Source organism: Carettochelys insculpta, chromosome 2 (assembly GCF_033958435.1).
Source record: "Carettochelys insculpta isolate YL-2023 chromosome 2, ASM3395843v1, whole genome shotgun sequence".
In the NCBI taxonomy this organism is placed as follows: Eukaryota; Metazoa; Chordata; order Testudines; family Carettochelyidae; genus Carettochelys; species Carettochelys insculpta.
Window position 1 is genome coordinate 236,025,818 of NC_134138.1, and position 19,365 is coordinate 236,045,182.

The following is a 19,365-nucleotide window of genomic DNA, read 5'->3' on the forward strand; positions in this document are numbered from 1 at the left end:
GACAGAATAGGCCAAGAATGTATAACCTTTGGTTCCACCTCCAGAAATGGAATGTGCATCTGTACTAAATCATACACCCCATTCTTTGCCAACCCCATTGGAGAGCATAATGTAAACCAGCTTGCACACAAGGAAACTAAATACAAAAAAGCATTTTCCAAAGCAATATTAAATCACCTTAACAAAAATGACACAGAGCTGACGATGAGGAAATCTTAAATATTTTGCCATCTGGATACTCACCCAACTTACCAAAACTATGGATGGTAGCAGCCCTGTATTCCATACAAACCTTCCCACCTTTACTCAGAGCAAGGTTCTAATAGTGTGAGGTAGGGCCCCTTCAGGGTACACAGAGGAATGGTCAAGGGAAAGGGGCTGGCTCTCCACACTCAGATACACCCCTAACCTTGTTCAGCTCCCAGGCCTGCTTCATCTCCAGGCTCAGCTACACCCTCAGTCCCTCTCCACCCCCATGACACCCCCAGACCAGCTCTGTCCTCATTCCCTTTCTACCCTGAGCCCCACACCACATCTAGTCCCAGCTCCTCCATGATCCCCTGGTCTGCCCCCAGCTCCACATTGAGCCCAAGTTCCACTTCGGCTGAAGGAATGGAGGGAACAATGGGGAGCAGGTGCAGAGAGATTCAGTTAAGGGGAGGGTAAAAGATGCTGTAAAGGGGGTGGGGGACTCAAATGGTAAAATCTCAGCACCACTGACTTCGGGTATGTCTTTTCTATGCTGGGAATCAATCCAGCAGGGATCAACCCACCAGGCATCGATTTATCGCCTAATTGAAGGCACAATAAATCAATCTCTAAACGCACTCACGTCAATGCCATCAGAACAAAAAGAGTAGTCGTCGCCAATGGGAGAGCAGCTCCCATCGACCTTACTGCATGGAAGACAGCATGGTACGTACAACAACTTCAGCTACACAATTTGCACAGCTGAAGTAGCCTAATGGTGAAGTTAAGCGTAGACAAGCCTTCTTGATGAGCAGGTCCCACCCTCTAGTGCCTTGGAGAACCCTGCTTTTCTCTGGTGTCTTCATAAAGCCAGCACGTAGGACTGCTACATCTCTAAAATCCTTGGTAGTCTTTAGGATGGGGAGCAGGCCCTCCTCCCTCACCTCACACTTATGTAGCAAACGTCACGGAGTCAGCAACACCAACAGAAAATGGCTTCTAGTGGTTGGCTGGTAGTTAGCTTGTTTAAATTAAGCATAAATCCTTCGCATTGCTGCTACATATTTTTCTCTGTACACACAGGCATCTTATTTGGACCACAACCATGTAATGCAATGATGCTTAAAACATGGTTATTGCTGTAGCATGCACAAATCACTCATTCAATGTGAGTCACTACGTATTTGCTGCATAAAAATACTAAAAGCAAAATAATGAATGAATTTGTTCTTTAAAAATCTCTTATGATAAACACACTTTTATGTACAATTATTTAGTGTCGATGGCAATTTTAGTGAAGCAAGGGACAATTAATGAAATCATCATTATACTGTTATTGCAGGTACAATGGTGATCACATTTAAATCAGATTCTTTCCTCTTTTGTGAACACTTATTTTACTCCTTTAAACACATCTTGTGAATTTTCCATGGGAAAACCTTTCCTTTTTCCCCATGAGCTTTTCTGTTGCCCCTCCCCACCTTTAAAAATAATCAAAATACTGAAGTAAAATTCTCAGCATTGTAAGTGGGGATTTAAACATATCTGCAGCAGCAGAACCATGGGAACACTGTCAAAGCACAAGACCAGTTCCACATATATTACCCTGGTGGTATGTACATGAAAGAAACACTCTGCACGTCCAATTGTCTTCTGTTTCATGCTAAAATAATCTGGCTGACTTCCTAGAAGGTAGCTGAATGGAAAACTCAGACGAGCTCTCCTTTCTTTTCTATTCATTAAGCCCAAATTATGCAAAAAACCCACTCTGTGTGCATACTTAATATTTGACTCTATGCACAAATAAACAAAAGAAAATGAGTATCTTCAAAATACATGACAAAAATAAGAGTTGAAAGTTTCTAAACTGCACTTCTATTTTAAAAACACCAGGGGAAAAATATTCAGCCACTATAAATCAATACTGCATTGGATTAGTCAACAAAGCTATATTGATTTACATCAGCTGAGGCACTGTTCCCTCACACTTTAAAAATACTTCATTCAAGGGTTTGGGGTTTTGTTTTGTGTTTTTTTTTCTTGTTGGGGGGCAGAGTTGGGATAGAAGGATTGCCACCATTTTCTTCAAAGAAAACAAGCAAAGTATGCTTTTCTACTTCACAGCAATATTTACACATTAACTTAAGCTCATTACCTATTTACACTGTTTTCATTGTTCTTTGTTGGGGGGGGTGTTTAAGTTATAATTGTATTTTCATTTGAAAAAAATGCAACATCCATAAAATTTACTTAGATGGACACTAGTTCCTCTTTATCTAGTCAGAAAGAGACAGTGAAATATTTCACTACATTCATTACAAATGCACTGTTATTATACTCTGCCTCGAAGTGTCCTTTTAACTCTTCTTACCTTGACATTGTCTGGATGAAGTCCTCCAGGATGTTTGTCCATGTACTGACATAAATCAGTGTGCTAGAAAAAGTTAAGGGGAAAATTGTATTAATATCCCCATGGCTACAATAGATCAATATTTTTACACTTCAAAGTCACTGTTTTCAGTTGACAGAGCAAATGGAAATTAAAAAAAAATTCTCAATTATATCATGTTGTCTTTATCCCCAGGCTCCATTCTTACTAAGCGCCTCTGTAACTAGACTCAGACTATTTGTAAAAGAATTAAATCACATCTAGTTTCCTTCTAATCTGTCCTGTGCACGGTTAATTTATTAATTTAAATCTCAACCTACAATATATGATATGTCATCTTTTAATTTATAAGAATCCATGTTACCATCAATGCCCTATAGATAACAAGGGGCTGGCAAAATCGCAAGAAAAACATCACAAACCCTGTCCAAATTAGTTACATAAAACATTTTTGGAATCAGTGTCCTGTAAGAGTAAGTCAAGCATGATTGCTCAATATAGTTCAATAGAAAACACACACAATGAACCACGTCAACATGCAGGTGCGTACAGATGATGGGTGATTATTAGAGAAGTCAGAAGCAGATTCTGAGCAGAGGTTATGTTGAGGTTTGCACATAAAGAAGGATTAAGAACGGCCATACTGGGTCAAGACCAAAGGTCCATCTAGCCCAGTATCCTGTCTTCCAAAAGAGCCCAATGCCTGATACCGTAGAGGGAGTGAACAAAACAGGTAATCACGAAAGCGATGCCTCTCCTGACATCCATTTCCAACCTCTGACAGAGGCTAGAGACACATTCCTACCCATCCTGGCTAATACCCAGTGATGGAGCCAACCTCCATGAATTTATCTAGTTCTTTTCTGTACCCTGTCAAAGTCTTGGTTTGCACAACCTCCTCTGGCAGGAGTTCCACAGGTTGACTGTGTGCTGTGTGAAGTAAAACTTCCTTTTGTTATTTTTACACCTGCTACCCATTCATTTCATTTGGTGATCCCTAGTTCCTTTGTTATGGGAACAAGTAAATAACTTCTCCTCATTCACTTTTTCCACAACAGTCATGATTTTATAGATCTCTATCAAATCCCTCCATAGTCACCTTTTTTAAAAATGCTGAAAAGTCCCATTCTTTTTAATTTTTCACCATACAGTACCCATTCCAAACCCCCAATCACTTTTGTTGCTGTTAAAATGTTAGTTGTTTTGAAAGACAGTTTTGCACTTGAACGATATAACGTAGTCTCTAAATTTACCACAATGCACCTCCACAAGACAACTGAATTCTCCACATAAATTCTTAGAAAACATTTGTTAATTTCTGCAGAGGAAACTTTTGAAAACATTCTCTTTTTGAAATTCTCCCCTTCTCTCTGCTCTTCCCACATTTCTTCTGACTCCAGCCACTACACAACCTTTTTCCATTAAGAAGGCATTTTGATTCTCTGCTCTGTAATGTCAACGTAACTTCTGAAATTACAGTCAAGACTGGAAGAAAAGGTAAGACCCAGCAAAACCACCAACACATTGGAACTGGTCTTTCTATTCAGAAACTTGCGACTGGATCTGGGGAAAAAAAAATCAACTAGTTTTCCTGCCAAGATAGTTGTCAATACATGCCTTGTGTAAATAGTTGTTTGTAAACAGGGTCAAGGAGAGTGTCTTGGACACAAGTTTTCTTCCCCAAACCAGAATGATTTTTTGAGATTTGCTTTACTATCCATACAACCCTGGGAACATTCCTGACATGTTCATTCAGAAGCCGACTATACACCTAGCCACTAACATTTTCTCCAGATAGGATTCAAATTAATATCAATTAACAATCACTTCATACTTTGTTGCCTTCTTGCATCCACATTCAAGCTACCCTTTATTCACACATCCCTTCTCTTGTGAGTCAGTACTAGTATTACAAAATGAATGTGGATATAAATCAATTTGCAGAAAGTAATTTAAAATTAATTAAAATATAAATGTATAATTTACAAAACAATTTCCTTAATGCCTGCTAAAGGCTGCATAATTTCAGCTGGCTGTTGATTATCATGTTTCTTTTAGAAAAAAAAAAAAAACTCTGCTGCAACCTGAAGACAGCAAATATTCCGTATGTGGTGGAAATTTCTAGGTACCACAACGTTGCGTGCGTATAACACAAGGGAAGAGAACTTATTCAAATGGGCATGAAGATACAAGCACAGGAAGCAACTTCCTCCCAAACACAGGCTACCATGAGTAATATTTATTGGTTCCATTCATAGTTAACATATCAGTGAAGCAGCCTAACAAAGAAAATGAAAGGTTTGCTCATGCATTTATTTTCTCCGATCAGTAGGGAGGCCAATTTTGGTTGGATGTATTCCTGGAGGTTTTAGTGCATGACTTAATCTTTAATTAAAAGTTAATCTTTAATTCCTAGAGACTCCAGTACACTCCTAGAGTATAAGCAATGAAACCCATCAATGTTAGTGTGAGTTAAGCTGTATTTTGCACATATCTTTATACTTTAAATGTGGCTTACTTTCAATTTTTCCAGCTCTAAAAGCCACAGTATTGGCTTCTCCACCATTCCACATGTTCTGAGACCATGGTAAGAACTAGCTACTCTTGATGCTTCATCCCTACATTGCACACTCAAGATTTTGTTTCACTTATTGATTATTATGCTTTGTTGATGCTGACAGAAAGTCACCTTTGTCACCATCTAGGTGTTGAATGATTGATACTGTTTGAGCACCAACTCTAGCACAAACCTCCCATACTCTTTGGCAAAACCTCTGAAGCATCATTACCGCAATGAGGTAAATGCTTCCTTTCAAGCAGGTATTGAATAGAATTTCTTCCTCTCCATTTCTCTCCTACAAAAGCAGTAGGACAGCAATGTCCCTGAATTAAGTTCTCACATTAATTTTAATGTGAATTTTTCAATCAAGACGATTTCCACTGTTTGATAAGTATTGGTCAAAAGTTGACAAAAACCTCACTTAAATCTGCTTTTTAAAAACATACTGTGAGAGACGAGCATTGCCCTATAACATGTATATCACAAGCATGCATATACTTGGATTCTCATTTACCCGACAGGGCTGCAATTCAGGCAACCTGGATGTCCCCTGAAGTTTAGCCTTCTAGTTACTAAAGAAAGCATAGCACAGGATGAACAGCCTTACTGACTCCTCCTCCCCTCCCCTGTGCAAACCCACTCCCTACATCTGGCTTGCAGTCAGCTGACAGAGAACATGTAAGAACAGGGGATAGGCCAGGAGTTGGCAACCAAAATAGCAAGAGGAGCCATTTTTTTCAAATTTGGTACAAGATAAACCAATAATTCAAGAACTGCAATGCATGTGTGAATAAAACTTTATTAGCAACATAATCAAAGCACAGAAAAAAGTAACATATCCCACAATGACTGCACATATTAAAGGGGGAGTTGTCCAATGTTTTGAGATCACATATTTTAGATGTTCACGGTTCATAGAAATATCAGGGTGGGTTGTTTTATTATTACTTTGCCGTTATAGCATCAGGAGCCACAAAGATGTCCTTAAAGAGCTGCATGCAGCTCCAGAGCTGCAGGTTGCAGAGCCCGGGTATAGGCTGTCTACTGTCAAGGTCATGGTGGGGCTGGTGTTATAAAGTGAAGGACGGTTAGCATGCAGATATCGGAGTACAACACCTAGAGCCAGGATCAATAGGCAAGAGCCCAGAGATCAAAGGTAGTTACCAGGATGGAACTGGGAGGCAAGAGACACAGTCAGAGTTGCACATGGGTGTCAGAGACCAGACATCAGGAAGCAAAGTAGGTCTGGAACCACAAGATGACAAAAGTCAGCCTGGTTGCCCAGACAACTAACTAGGGCACCCTCCAAGCATAAATTGTGAGTATGAGTCAATCAAAAGTTTACAGTGCTGTTGATCTGGACCCTTTAAATGGTAATTCCTGGAGTGCCTCTTTTCCACTCTACTCTCTGGACAGGCTCTGTGTGGCCTTCCAGCACCAACATGGGAACATCAGCTGCCCCAGATTCTGAAGTTCCATCCTGCAGATCCTTGTAAGGAGCTGGAAGCAACCAGTCACTCCAATTATCCTGTCCAAAAGCCAACAAGCTGCAGCTACAGAGACCCCTTATAACTACCCCAAGAACTCCACTTCCCCTTATTCACGAGCTATCCAATATCTACTCCAAGCAACCTTTCTGGCTGCCTAGGAACTTCCCCAAAAGAACAAAATCTGTCATTGTTTAAGGAAGACCTTTTGAACAATTTCTCCAAGATACGAAGCAGCACAGAACCTATAAGTATCTGGGATGTAGGTTTTCATGCAGTTGGTTGTATCCACTTGTGAGAATGATCACATTTTCCATTTATATTTCAGTTACTACTTTGTTGTAATAGCCACACAAATGACATCGAATTTAGTTACATATGCTTATCTTCCTTCCAGATTCTATAACCAAAACATCTGGGTGTCTGATATTCTGCATCACGGGCTCTCTCAGGCAGGAAAACGGGTTGCATTCATCTGCATTGAAATTCCACGTTAACCATGAGCATGAAGTGGCACAGAACCTAGAGCACTATGCTTTGCTACAAGAGCAGCACAGGCCCTCACACATTCACCTCCCCCTCTCACAATTCCAGGCACACAGAAACCTCTAATACCTCTTCACCCAAACAATGGCAATTAAAAAAATAAAAGAACGCCACCACCTTCATTTTGATCCAACTTTTAAAAGTATTCTCACCTGTAAGACTCCAACCTCACCAGCCACAGGAAACCAGTCTGTCTCCCATATAAGACAGAGGGTTGGGATCTTCAGTATTAGAAGAAAGCAGCAGGCAGGTGTAACCAGTAACTGCTCTGCTTAAGTCTCAGCGAGGGGCTTGGGGAACGCACACATACAGTTCTATCTTTAACGCAGCAGAACTGACAGCATGCAACTTCTGCATAGACAGGCACTTCCAAGCAGATTTTTCCCTTTGGGCACGTTAATAGCAGTCCTAATGCCCAAGAGTGCACGGTGACACTGAGGAAAAGAAAAATGTGAATGCCGAAGATTTAGAGAATCAAAAGTGTCAAAACTGGGAACATCACAGGGAGCAGATTGAGTCAGAACAGTTTTTTATGCTCTGTGAAATCAGTGCATAAGATAAGGATGGAGACTCTCTTTCATGCAGCATATCACACAGCACACATTCAATCATACGGCATGTGCTCTGGGCTCAGTGAACTACTGAGTTCACATGCAGCATATTGTATTCTGTGGAGCTGGATTTTCCTTTTTACTGAACTTTGCCCAATAAAATGTGAATGGGGCCTACAACTATTTTGAAGTAAGCTATTATACCCCTGACAAGTATTCTTTTTCAGGAACAATTCAAATCAAATTCACATGTTCAGAACAGACCCCATAAGTGTACCTACTTCAGTGGACAAAGAATTCCCATTAGCATTGAGTTTTGTATTCGCTTACACATAAAAATGAAGTGTGCTGCTGAAGCCATTCCATTAGTTACAAGCTGTATTCGATAAATAAAATCCCAAAAATTATTAGGACTTGATGCTACAAGCCTGGAACATTCTTTGTTCATCATCACTAGCACTGATTATTTGCAGTCCAACTTGGGCTTGTCTACATGGGGATATTTCCTACAGGTTGAATCTTTCTTGTCCAGCACCTTTGGGACGTGACTGGGCCAAATGAGAGTGTGTGCCAAACCACTGTAAGTCAATATCGCCTAGCACATTTCCAGCTCTTCCACTGCTGACTGGAATCTCAGAAGACATTTAGGAGTTAATTACAGCTAAACAACAGCACAGAACACTGAGAGCCAAGATTTGTATCCATAAACAAACTTTATGGGACCACAAGAAATTGGCTACACACATGATAAGAGGACATCTGGCTACGCATATTGCTGGACAAGAGAGTGCTAGATCGGAGAGGTTCAACCTGCAGCCAATAAATTATACCAATACAGTTACACCAGTATAACTCTCCTTCTGGAGCAAGGATGTCCACAGGAGGAGTTACACCAGTATAACCAGAGGGGTGTAATTATAATGGTAAATATTCCTTTTTATGCAAGGCCTTAGCGTTTCACTCAGTGAATTTTTATTCCTTTTAGCTTCAGGATTTGGAGGCACTACACAGGACACTGCTGGTTAGGCACCCTTTTTCTAATGGGTTTCTTGGCCGACACATGACAGCTCCTCATTTTTATCCAACTATTATTCAAGGTATGTTCCATATGATGCTTGTATTCATTTCACATTGGGGGTGAGCTTGTCAGTGCACCAGTGCCGGAAATGTTTTCCTTTGAAGTACCCAAAGGAGACAGACTCTGGTGCTGCCATAATATAGTAAAAGCAGCGCCATGCACTCCCTCCATCCTCACTACCTTTTTGCCAGAAGCACTGATAGTGAGCAAGGAGGGCAGGTTGTGGAATGGATGGGAGCAAGACATCTTGAAAAAAAACAACCCATTGCCCTCATGCATCCCTTCCCGGCCAGATCCCACACCCCCAGCCTGTCCCTGCACCTTTCCTCCCACCCAAGACATACCCTCACAGCCTACTCCTGCTCCCTCCCACCATCCCAGATACCCACACACTCCAGCGCCCTCCTTCCCACCCAGACCCCACATCCCCAGCCCACTCCTACATCCTCCCTCCCTGACATACTCTACACTTCCAACCTCTTCTCTCCAGCAACCTCTCCCACACACTGAACCCTGAACCCTTCATTTTGGACCCAGCGAGGGCCCCCAGAAAAATTAATCTGGCCTGTGGGATGCCCTGACCCTTGGACTCCCTTCTTTGCCACAACCCCTGCCTGCAGGGCTGGAAAGTGAGGCGAGTCAACTGTTTTAGGGGCTACCACAAGAGCTTTTTTGGGTTTGTTTCTCACTGCTATGTGGCCCCCCGAATGATTTTTCTGTGGCTCACAGGCTCCTGACCCAAAAAAGATTCTCCACCCCTGCAATAAGAGCACAGGCCTCACTCATAGGCCCTTTCTGGTTCTGTTGTGGTTGGGGAACCTCCATGCCCACAGGAAGGAAATAACCTCATAATATAGACATTTTTCCCCTTTGTTACTTCTACTCCCTCCATCTTGCCCCTGTGTGCACTATTGTTTGGCTCTGTTACCTAACTCTCTATAGCAATTTGAGCTATAGTTTTATCATGTAGTCTTAGAATCCAATGCACTACAAATCTGTTTTGTTTTTTTTTAAACTAATATCCCATGGACACAAGGGATCAAATTCCACCTTAAGTTGCACGGGCAAGCTATACTGAATAATTTTCTATGATGTATTCCCTTCTGGGGTCTCAAAACACATTTCAGACAATGAATTTAAAATCACAACATCAAGAATAAAAGAGAACACCACCTGCCTTTTATAACCAGAAAGAATAAAACAGATTAAATGACTTGCCTTAGACAATACCTTGGAGTGTTTGAGAATACCTCAAAGGCAGCAAAATTACATAGGACTAATGAATTTGGCACAAGGGATATAGGATTAAAGGATAAGGATATAGGATTTAAAAGTCTTATTTGGACTACCATTATTCTGCTATTTTGCTCTGTAAACTGCCTTGACAAATTTATATTTCTTATGCAAATAACCTAGAGGGCAATATTTCATAACCTAGTTGTTTTTGCTTGAAGTGTGTTGCAGACTGTAAGAGGTGATTCTTGTTCAGTAAAGCCATGATGTACAATCTGCAGATATGTGTGCATGCAAGCAATTGTAAAGGAAGAACTATTAAGACAGCAAAGTTTCGGTAAATAATCTACTTCTGGTGAAGAGGGAGTATATAAATAAAATCAGGAACAAACGCACACTATTTGGGCCCTCCCCTTCTTGCAACAAGAATTCCAGTTACAAATAGATGAGTAAACCCTACAGTAGATATCCAAGGACATGTTTTTGTGATTTATTTTTAAACCAAATATTTTGCCCTTTGACTTTAGCCATTTTAGAGATACTTGAGAATCTATTATCAAACATGCAGCAACTTGCATAGAAAAGCTAGGAAATCTCTCACTAAAGATATAGTCAGTCACATAAAATAAGCTCTGTCTCACAAGCTTTTCCATAATACTTTTATTAATATAGTATTCTCTAACTTGATCAGTCATTTCTCATGCAGTATAATCTCTCTCTCCCTCCTCTTCCTCAAACATGATAAATCTACACGTGACTTAGCTGTCCCAGAATTCTGTCTAATTGGATTCAGCTGTCATTTGAGGCTGAAATGTATGGACAGCCTGGGGCTTGTGAATGGAAAAGGAAGTATTTCCAACCGCATTCCCATCATGTAAAACCAGCAATGTGAAAGAGCTCTTCCATTAAAACAAAAACTGTACTATTTGGCTTCTGGCAATGACATCATGCAGCAGACAGATTGCATTGTTTCACTGAGGCAGCAAGACTGTTTCAAGACATTCTTTCCTGTTAGAAAGCACGCACCCATTATTTATGCCCTAGCAGTTTTACTGACTGAAACAGTTTCCCATTTTCACTCACAAATTCTTAAACTGCCAATAGAGTTAAACAGAAACATTGATAGCTGCAATAACATTTAAAATGGAGCTTATAAAAGATCACAGGAAAGTTATTCTTATTTAAATGGACTCTATAAAATAATTTGTTGATTGCAATCATACAGTTTTAATCATCATATCTGAAGTTTCTGAAGCTTTTAAAGCATGGAGTCATGGAACTCTGCACAATGGAAAGCAACGGAAATATTGCACAATGTTCTTCTTTTCCTCATATTGGAAAGGAAGAGGTAAGTCAGAGCACTGAAGAATCTCCCTGCAAGCTATTTCACAAAGTGAAACACCTGCACTCATCAGGGAAGTTGGGACAACAGGAGCAGTGGGGCTGAAAAGAAGCAGCTGGGACTCGAAGAGAAGGTAAAATATGAAGGTTTTCAAAAAGAAAGAAGAAAATAACACTTTTGGAAACTATTTTACTAACATACATCTCTAGTGCCATAGAATTCCCACAAACTAGCAACACTGACAAATTTACTCAAGCACATGGGTGATACCACATCGTGGAAAAAAAGCACATCATTCATGCAGCATGTCTAAGTATCCTGTAAAGCAAACATATGCCACTTAAGTGATTTTTTCTCATAAACTGGGTGGCTCTTTGAGGAAAACTTCTTTTGGTTATTAACAAAAGGTTTTCTTTAAGTACATGGAGAACTTCAGATTTGTGTCAGGGCATAGACTACTTTCAGAGAAGGCAAAACCATCTTTGTGGAAGAAGTTCTTGGATGTAAACATCAAAATACACATGTTCTATGGAATAGAGAGGGTGGGGAGGAGAAAGCCCCTGGCTTATTCTTGCACTTTCCTGACAGAAATTCCCTCCCCTCTACAGTATGTCACACAATTCCTGTCTCCTCTAGAGCTATCTGTGCTCAGAAACTTTTGGTGGAAAGAGGTAGTTAATGTGTGTGAACAAACACACATTTTTTTTAAATCAAAATACCTAAACTTACAGTAATGCTATGTCAAATGTACTACAAGTATTACGGAGAGGAAAATGTAAGCTCATGGGAATGTTAACTCAGCCAACTCCACCTCGTATAACAAACAGTAATAAATCACACTGAATAAAACATTTATAAATAAAGAGAAATTGAAGACACTTCATAGCCGTGTCTACACGTGCACGCTACTTCGAAGTAGCAGCACTAACTTCGAAATAGCGCCCGTCACGGCTACACGCGCCGGGCGCTATTTCGAAGTGAACTTCGACATTAGGCGGCGAGACGTCGAAGTCGCTAACCCCATGAGGGGATAGGAATAGCACCCTACTTCGATGTTCAACGTCGAAGTAGGGACTGTGTAGTCGTTGCGCGTCCCGCAACTTCGAAATAGTGGGGTCCGCCATGGCGGCCATCAGCTGAGGGGTTGAGAGATGCTCTCTCCCCAGCCCCTGCGGTGCTCTATGGTCACCGTGGGCAGCAGCCCTTAGCCCAGGGCTTCTGGCTGCTGCTGCGGCAGCTGGGGATCCATGCTGCAGGCACAGGGTCTGCAACCAGTTGTCGGCCCTGTGTATCTTGTGTTGTTTAGTGCAACTGTGTCTGGGAGGGGCCCTTTAAGGGAGCGGCTTGCTGTTGAGTCCGCCCTGTGACCCTGTCTGCAGCTGTGCCTGGCACCCTTATTTCGATGTGTGCTACTTTGGCGTGTAGACGTTCCCTTGCAGCGCCTATTTCGATGTGGTGCTGCGCAACGTCGAAGTTGAACATCGACGTTGCCAGCCCTGGAGGACGTGTAGACGTTAGTTGCTACATCGAAATAAGCTATTTCGATGTTGGCTTCACGTGTAGACGTAGCCCATATGTCCAAAATACTTAGCCATGTCTACACTAGCCCAAATCTTCGAAATGGCCATTTCAAAGATTACTGAGGCTCTTTGAAATTGCCGCTTTTCACTGCCGCGTGGCTCATCCAAACAGGGGTCCTTTTCGAAAGGACCCCACCAACTTCAAAAATCCACTTATTCCTATCTGCTGATAGGAATAAGGGGATTTCAAAGTTCCCGGGGTCCTTTCGAAAAGGAGCCCAGTTTGTACATGCCATGCAGCAGTGGAAAGCGGCAATTTCAGAGACCTGCAGCCGGCGGCATGCCAATGAGGTGCCCAATGTGCATTTCAGTGCCTCCTTAGTACTCTTTGAAATTACCATTTGCATGGCCATTTCGAAGATTTGGGCTAGTGTAGACATACCCCTTGAAATTATATTGGAAAGAGACTTATAACTTATTAGTTAACTGCTGAGTGTTTTCTTAAAAAAAACAAGGTTACAACACTTGATGTAATATTTTAGCTTCGTTTCTTACACACATGCACACACACACACGCGTGCGCGCACACTATACAAAGTGAATGGGTGCCATAAAGCACCTATTACTTTATACTTTCATAGTAATTTATGCCTGAGGATCACAAAGCATCTTATAAACACTGATTAATCAAACCTTGCAATCACTCTTTTATGCAAGTTTCAGCCATGTGAGTCTGCATCTGCAAAAACAAGGAGTCCTGTGGCACCGTCAAGACTAACAGTTTTATTTGGGCATAAGAACAGATAAGAATATCCATGCCAGAATAGGGAAAGCAACAGCTGCATTCAAGATTCATCGTCCCATATGAAGTTCACAAATATTTGCAAAGACAAAACTGAGGATCTTCAACAAATATGAAGAGTGTACTCTTGTATGGATGTGAGACCTGGCACATGACAAAGTCTTCAAATCACAAGCTACAGACGTTCATAAACAGATGGCTGAGGTACATCCTTCACATCAAATGGCAAGACTTCATCACAAATGAGGAGTTCTGGAACAAAGCAGGACAAGAACCAAATGACATTGAAATCAAGAGAAGAAAGTGGAGATGGCTAGGCCACTCTCTCAGAAAACCATCATCCAGCATAGTCCGTCAAGCTCTGACATGGAACCCACAAGCAAAAACGCAAAAGACAATGACCTCGGACAGCGTGGAGAAGATCTACTGACACTGAAGGACAATAACTGGGATACTCCCGGATCCAGATAGAAGTTTTGCCCCAAGACAAAGTGAAGTGGAGCAGACCTGTAGATAACCGATGCTCCATGGAAAGTAGAAGGGTTTAGTAGTACGCTTTCATGGGTAAAAACCACTTCAACAGATATATGGAGTAGAAATCAGAGATGGGGAAAACATTTATATAATTATACACACACCCAAAGAAGAAGAGAATTACTTATCAAGTATAGGAACAGTATTAAAGCCAATTCAGTCAGGGTGGATGTGGCTCGCCCTCAGCTGATGTGAAGGTGTGAATACTAAGAGGAAAAATTCCCTTTGCAGTGAGATAACCATTCTAAGTCTTTATTCAATCCTAATTTGAGCATGTTAAATTTGTAAATGAATTGCAACTCTTTCTCTACATAGTCTGATTTTCAAGTTGATTTTTGGCGGGGTATAGGGATGGCAACTATTAAAATCTGTTACTCAGTGGCCAGGGAGATTAAAGTATTCTCCTACTAGTTTTTTTATGTTACCTTTTTTATGTCTGATTTGTGTCCATCTAACCTTTTGCACAGAGACTGTCCAATCTGGCCAATATACATGGCAGAGGCTAGCACATGATGACATATACCACATTAGCAGACACATAACAGGATGAGCCCCTGGTGTTGTGCTGATGTGATTAGGTCTTGGGATGGTGTATCCTGTATAGATATGTGGACAGAGTTGACAATGGGGTTTGTTGCAGGGTAAGGTTTTTGGGTTACTGTTTCTGTGGCATGGTGTGGGCTGCTGGTGAGCACTTCCTTCAGGTTGAAGATCAGTCTATAAGTAAGGGCTGGCTTGCCTACCAAGATCTGTGAGAGTGAGGGATCATTTTCCCAGGTTAGGTTGTTGATTGTTAATGGTGCACTAGATAGGTTTTAAGCTAGGGTCTGTAGCTGACAGTTGTGATGTTTTTATTTTTCTTGTTGGACCTGTTCTGTAGTAGGTCACTTCTGGATACTCCTCCGGCTCGGTCAGTCTATTTCTTAACTTCCCCAGGTGGGTATTTTAGTTTTAAGAATTCATGATAAAGATCTTGTAAGTGTTTGTTTTTGTGTGAGGGATTGGAAAAGATCATAGAGCTTGGCTATAGGCAAAAGATCTTATGACGTGTCCTGGATGGAAGGCATGTACATAAGAATAGCAGTCAGCAGGTTACCAGTATAAGATGGCATTTGTGTTACCACCATTGACTTGTACTGTACGTGTCTAGGAAGAGGATCTCTTGTGTGCACTGGTCCAGGCGGGAGTTGATGGTGAGGTGGAAACTGTTGAAGTCCTGGTGGAATTCTACATATTGACCGAAGGATAGGAGGCTCTTGACTAAGATACTATCAGTGTAGCACAAGTAGAAGAGCAGTCCTAAGGGACAAGAGCTGAAGAAGCATTGTTCTTTGTCAGCCATAAAAATGTCTGCATATTGTGGGACCATAGAGGTACCCCAGCAAAGCCACTGACTTGAAGGAATCAATTGTCCCCAAATCTGAAATGATTGTGGGTGAGGACAAAAAGTCACAAAGCTCAGCCAACAGGTGTGTCATAGCAACATCAGGGATACTGTTCCTGGCAGCTTGTGATCCATCCTCATGTGAAATATTGGCATAGAGAGCTTCTACATCTGTGGTGGACAGGATGGTGTTTTCAGGAAGATCACCAATGTGATCCTCATGAAGCCAGGGATGTGTCAGAGAAAGCTAGGAGTGCTCATAGAGTAGGAGCTGAGCAGAGTCCACATAGATGGGCAACCCTGCTGTAAGAGTGCCCATTTCTGAGATGATGGGGAGTGCAGGATTTCCAGGTTTATAACTTTTGGGTAACAGAATACTCCTAGTCGGGTTGTCTGAGGGGTGTATGTGTGTAGACTTGGTCCTGTGCTACTGCAAGGGAGTTTCTTGAACAGATGTAGTTTCTTTTGGTACTCCTCAGCAGGATCAGAGGATAGTGGCCAGCAGAACGTGGTGTTGGAGAGTTGCCTAGGAGCCTCCTGTTTGTAACCTGACCTATTCATGATGACTACAGCACCTCCTTTGTCAGCCACTGAGTACAAAGCAGAGTTGTTTTTGAAGCTGTGAATAGTGCTGACTTCTGAGCAACTGGGGTTACGGGGCATGTGATGTTGTTTGTTCACAATGTCAGTCTGGGTCTTCAAGAAGTCTACGTAAAAGTCCTGACTGTCATTTTGACTATCAGGAGGAGTCCACACAAAGTTTTGAGGAGTAAAGGGACTTCGAAGTTGCCCTGGAACTTCGAAGTACCAGCGGATCAGCCGCAGCTAGACGCACGCCGGTACTTCAAAGTTTAAAACTTCAAAGTTGCCGTGAGGGGGAATTTGCTTAATGAAGTGCTGCGTATGCAGCGCAGCACTACATTAATAAACTCCCAACACCCTAATTACCATCCTTCCTTCGAAGGAAGGTGGTAGTGTACACAAGCCTGATGTGCTGGAAATGCTTCTGGAGTCAGAGAGGGTGAAAAATAAGCTTCCGGATCACCAAAGAATTGTATCATGTGCATGGATGGCAGGGCAGAAACAGTCCCTGAGACAGGATGGACACTTCTGCTGAGCTAAGAACAGTAGGAAATATTGAAATGGGATAGAGAATAAGACAGAATATCTTATTACTTCTATATAAATCTGTGGTGTGCCCACATCATGAACATCATGTGCAGATGTGGTCACCTCACCTCAAAAAAGATATCTTGGCATTGGAAAAAGCTCAGAAAAGAGCAGCAATTATTAGGGATTTGGAACGGCTGCCATATGAGGAGAGATGAAAAAGACTGGGACTTTTCAGCTTAGAAAAGAGGGGACTAAAGGGAGAATGAAGATAGAGGCTTATAAAATCTTGACTGGATACTTAGGAACAGAGCTCAGATATTATTTTTAAGTTCTCAGCTTTAACTACATTATCATCCTTCCCCTAAGGTAAGTCTACACTTGGAACAGGAAGCATGGTTCCCAGCTCAGACAGACACACAAACTAGCTCTCATTTAACCAGCATGGTAAATGTAGTAGTAGAGCCATGGTAGCATGGGTAGTGGGATACTGTACTATGGGCTAGCTGCCGTAGGTCGGGATGGATTTGTGCTCGAGGCAGCTAGCCCATGCTGCTGCAGCTACATCACGATTTTTTGTGTGTTAGCACCGGAAGAACAAGCAGAGCTAGCAAACAGCAATGGGTTTTTAAGGAGCTGGGGAAGGCTTACCAGGTTTGGTGGAGTTTGGATGAAGGCATGTCCCAGAAGAATGTGTCGGTCTGATCTAGCATATGATGGAACAACTGCAGTAGTTATAGCCAAATGGGGCTGGTAAAACAGATGGCTATTTGCAGTTTATTACTCTTTATCAGTAACAATTGTCCGACCTGACATACTCACTATACCTAACACACGGTCATCATCTGTAGCTAAACAGGTAGGAGATCACTAGGAAACTGACTCACTGCTCATTAATATTCTTTCATGACATATGAATGGAGACTGTGCAGTTACAAATATGTGCTAAAATTATGTACTTAAAATGTGTTTAGCAAGCAATATTAGCAAGTAGCAGCAAGTAGCAGCAGCCGCACCAACAGAGCCAGGACAATTCCCTTGCCCCCACTGTGAATGCCCATGCCGTTCAAAGCTTGGACTCCTCAGCCACATGCGAGTCCACAACCAATGAGCCTGTGCAAGCTGAAGACGTCATCGTCAGATACAACAGACTACCTACATACACATATTACCCAAGTATAAGACCTGTCTGCCTTGGAGAAAGGAATGTTTATTTGTCTGATCACCCTAGCAGTCAGACAGAGATAGTGAAGGCATATTCACATAAAAGGTGAAGTCACCAACCTAGTGGGGGGAGGGAATAGCATTTTGCAGGATTTCGAATCTCCAATGATAAGTAATTGAATCAGCTGAGTGCACGCAGTTTGGAGCTGGGGAGAACTTAGCATGCAAGACTGAGGCTTTGATAACTGTGGAAGGATGACCTACCTCATAAGAACATGTTACAGGCACAGGAGAGTTGAGCAGAGTGAAAAAATTTAAATATTGAGAGTCAATAGCTGCTGACAGCGGTGCCCTCCTACGTGATGTCTGACATTATACAAAAGCTGCTTGGTGACATGGCAGGAGCTGATTCACAATTCTCTGTGATAAACCACCACCAGTAAAATTAAAAGGTAGAAAACAGGACACTGTAATTTGACTCAGCCCAATGTATGGGACAGAGACTTGGCTAGCCACCATAATAATAATAAAGCATGCTCTCCATCATGAAAAGGAAGTTATTGATATGGTCAAATGGTTGGACTCTGCACAGGAAACAAAATGAAGCCTAAGACTGGTTGCCCCCCAGTGAAAGATATGTTGAGGGAGGCCAGGCTAGACTATGAGCACACCCAGCACAGACCTGGGAGTTATCTCGATAAGATGGCCCTTGCAACGATCATAGACGAAAGACAAGCAAAGGAGAGGTCAATGACTTGGTACAGCGGTGGACCTTAGGAAAACCAAATGTTCATGACAGTCTGATGTACAATAAGTTTCAGAAGGAGGACATGAGAGATGACAACCCCAAATAGGGAAATGACAAGAAAGAAGATGACAATGGAAAGTTGGAGCAGATTCAGCAAGAGTAGGTCTACAGAAGCTGTGAATCAGACTGCAACCAACATTTTTGGGCTCAAGCACCAATAACCTACATTACACTCAAGGAGGGTCTACTCTGCAATTAAAGGCCCTACCCTTTTAGGGTGAAATTTTCAGAAGTTCTGAGTTTTTAATTCAATGGCAGTTAAAGCTACTCAGTATCTCTAAAACTTGGACTCAAAGATTTTAGCTCTATCACAGATTTGTTCTACAGCATCGTAAAAACCATTTAATTTCTCTGTCTTATATTCCACCTCTGTAAAATCATACAATCATAGAATCATAGAAGAGTAGGACTGGAAGGGACCTTGAGAGGCCATCGAGTCCAGCCCCCTGCTCTCATGGCAGGAACAAGCACTTTCTAGACCATCCCTGAAAGCCATCTATCTAACCTCTTCTTAAATATCTCCAGTGATGGAGATTCTACCACCTCCCTTGGCAATTCGTTCCAGTGTTTGATCACCCTGACAGTTAGGAACTTTTTCCTAATGTCCAACCTGAACCTCCCTGCTGCAATTTAAGTCCATTGCCTCTTGTTCTATCCTCAGAGGCAAG

General features: G+C 41.9%; 1 protein-coding gene across 2 annotated transcripts in view; it reads right to left on the reverse strand.

Moving 5' to 3' along the window:
* CDK14 (cyclin dependent kinase 14) overlaps nt 1-19,365 on the reverse strand; it is a 555,604-nt gene that overhangs the window by 262,996 nt on the left and 273,243 nt on the right. For both annotated transcript variants that reach the window (XM_074984765.1, XM_074984766.1), the window contains one exon: nt 2,561-2,623. In XM_074984765.1, coding sequence (XP_074840866.1) covers nt 2,561-2,623 — 63 coding nt within the window. The remainder of the gene's footprint in view (nt 1-2,560; nt 2,624-19,365) is intronic.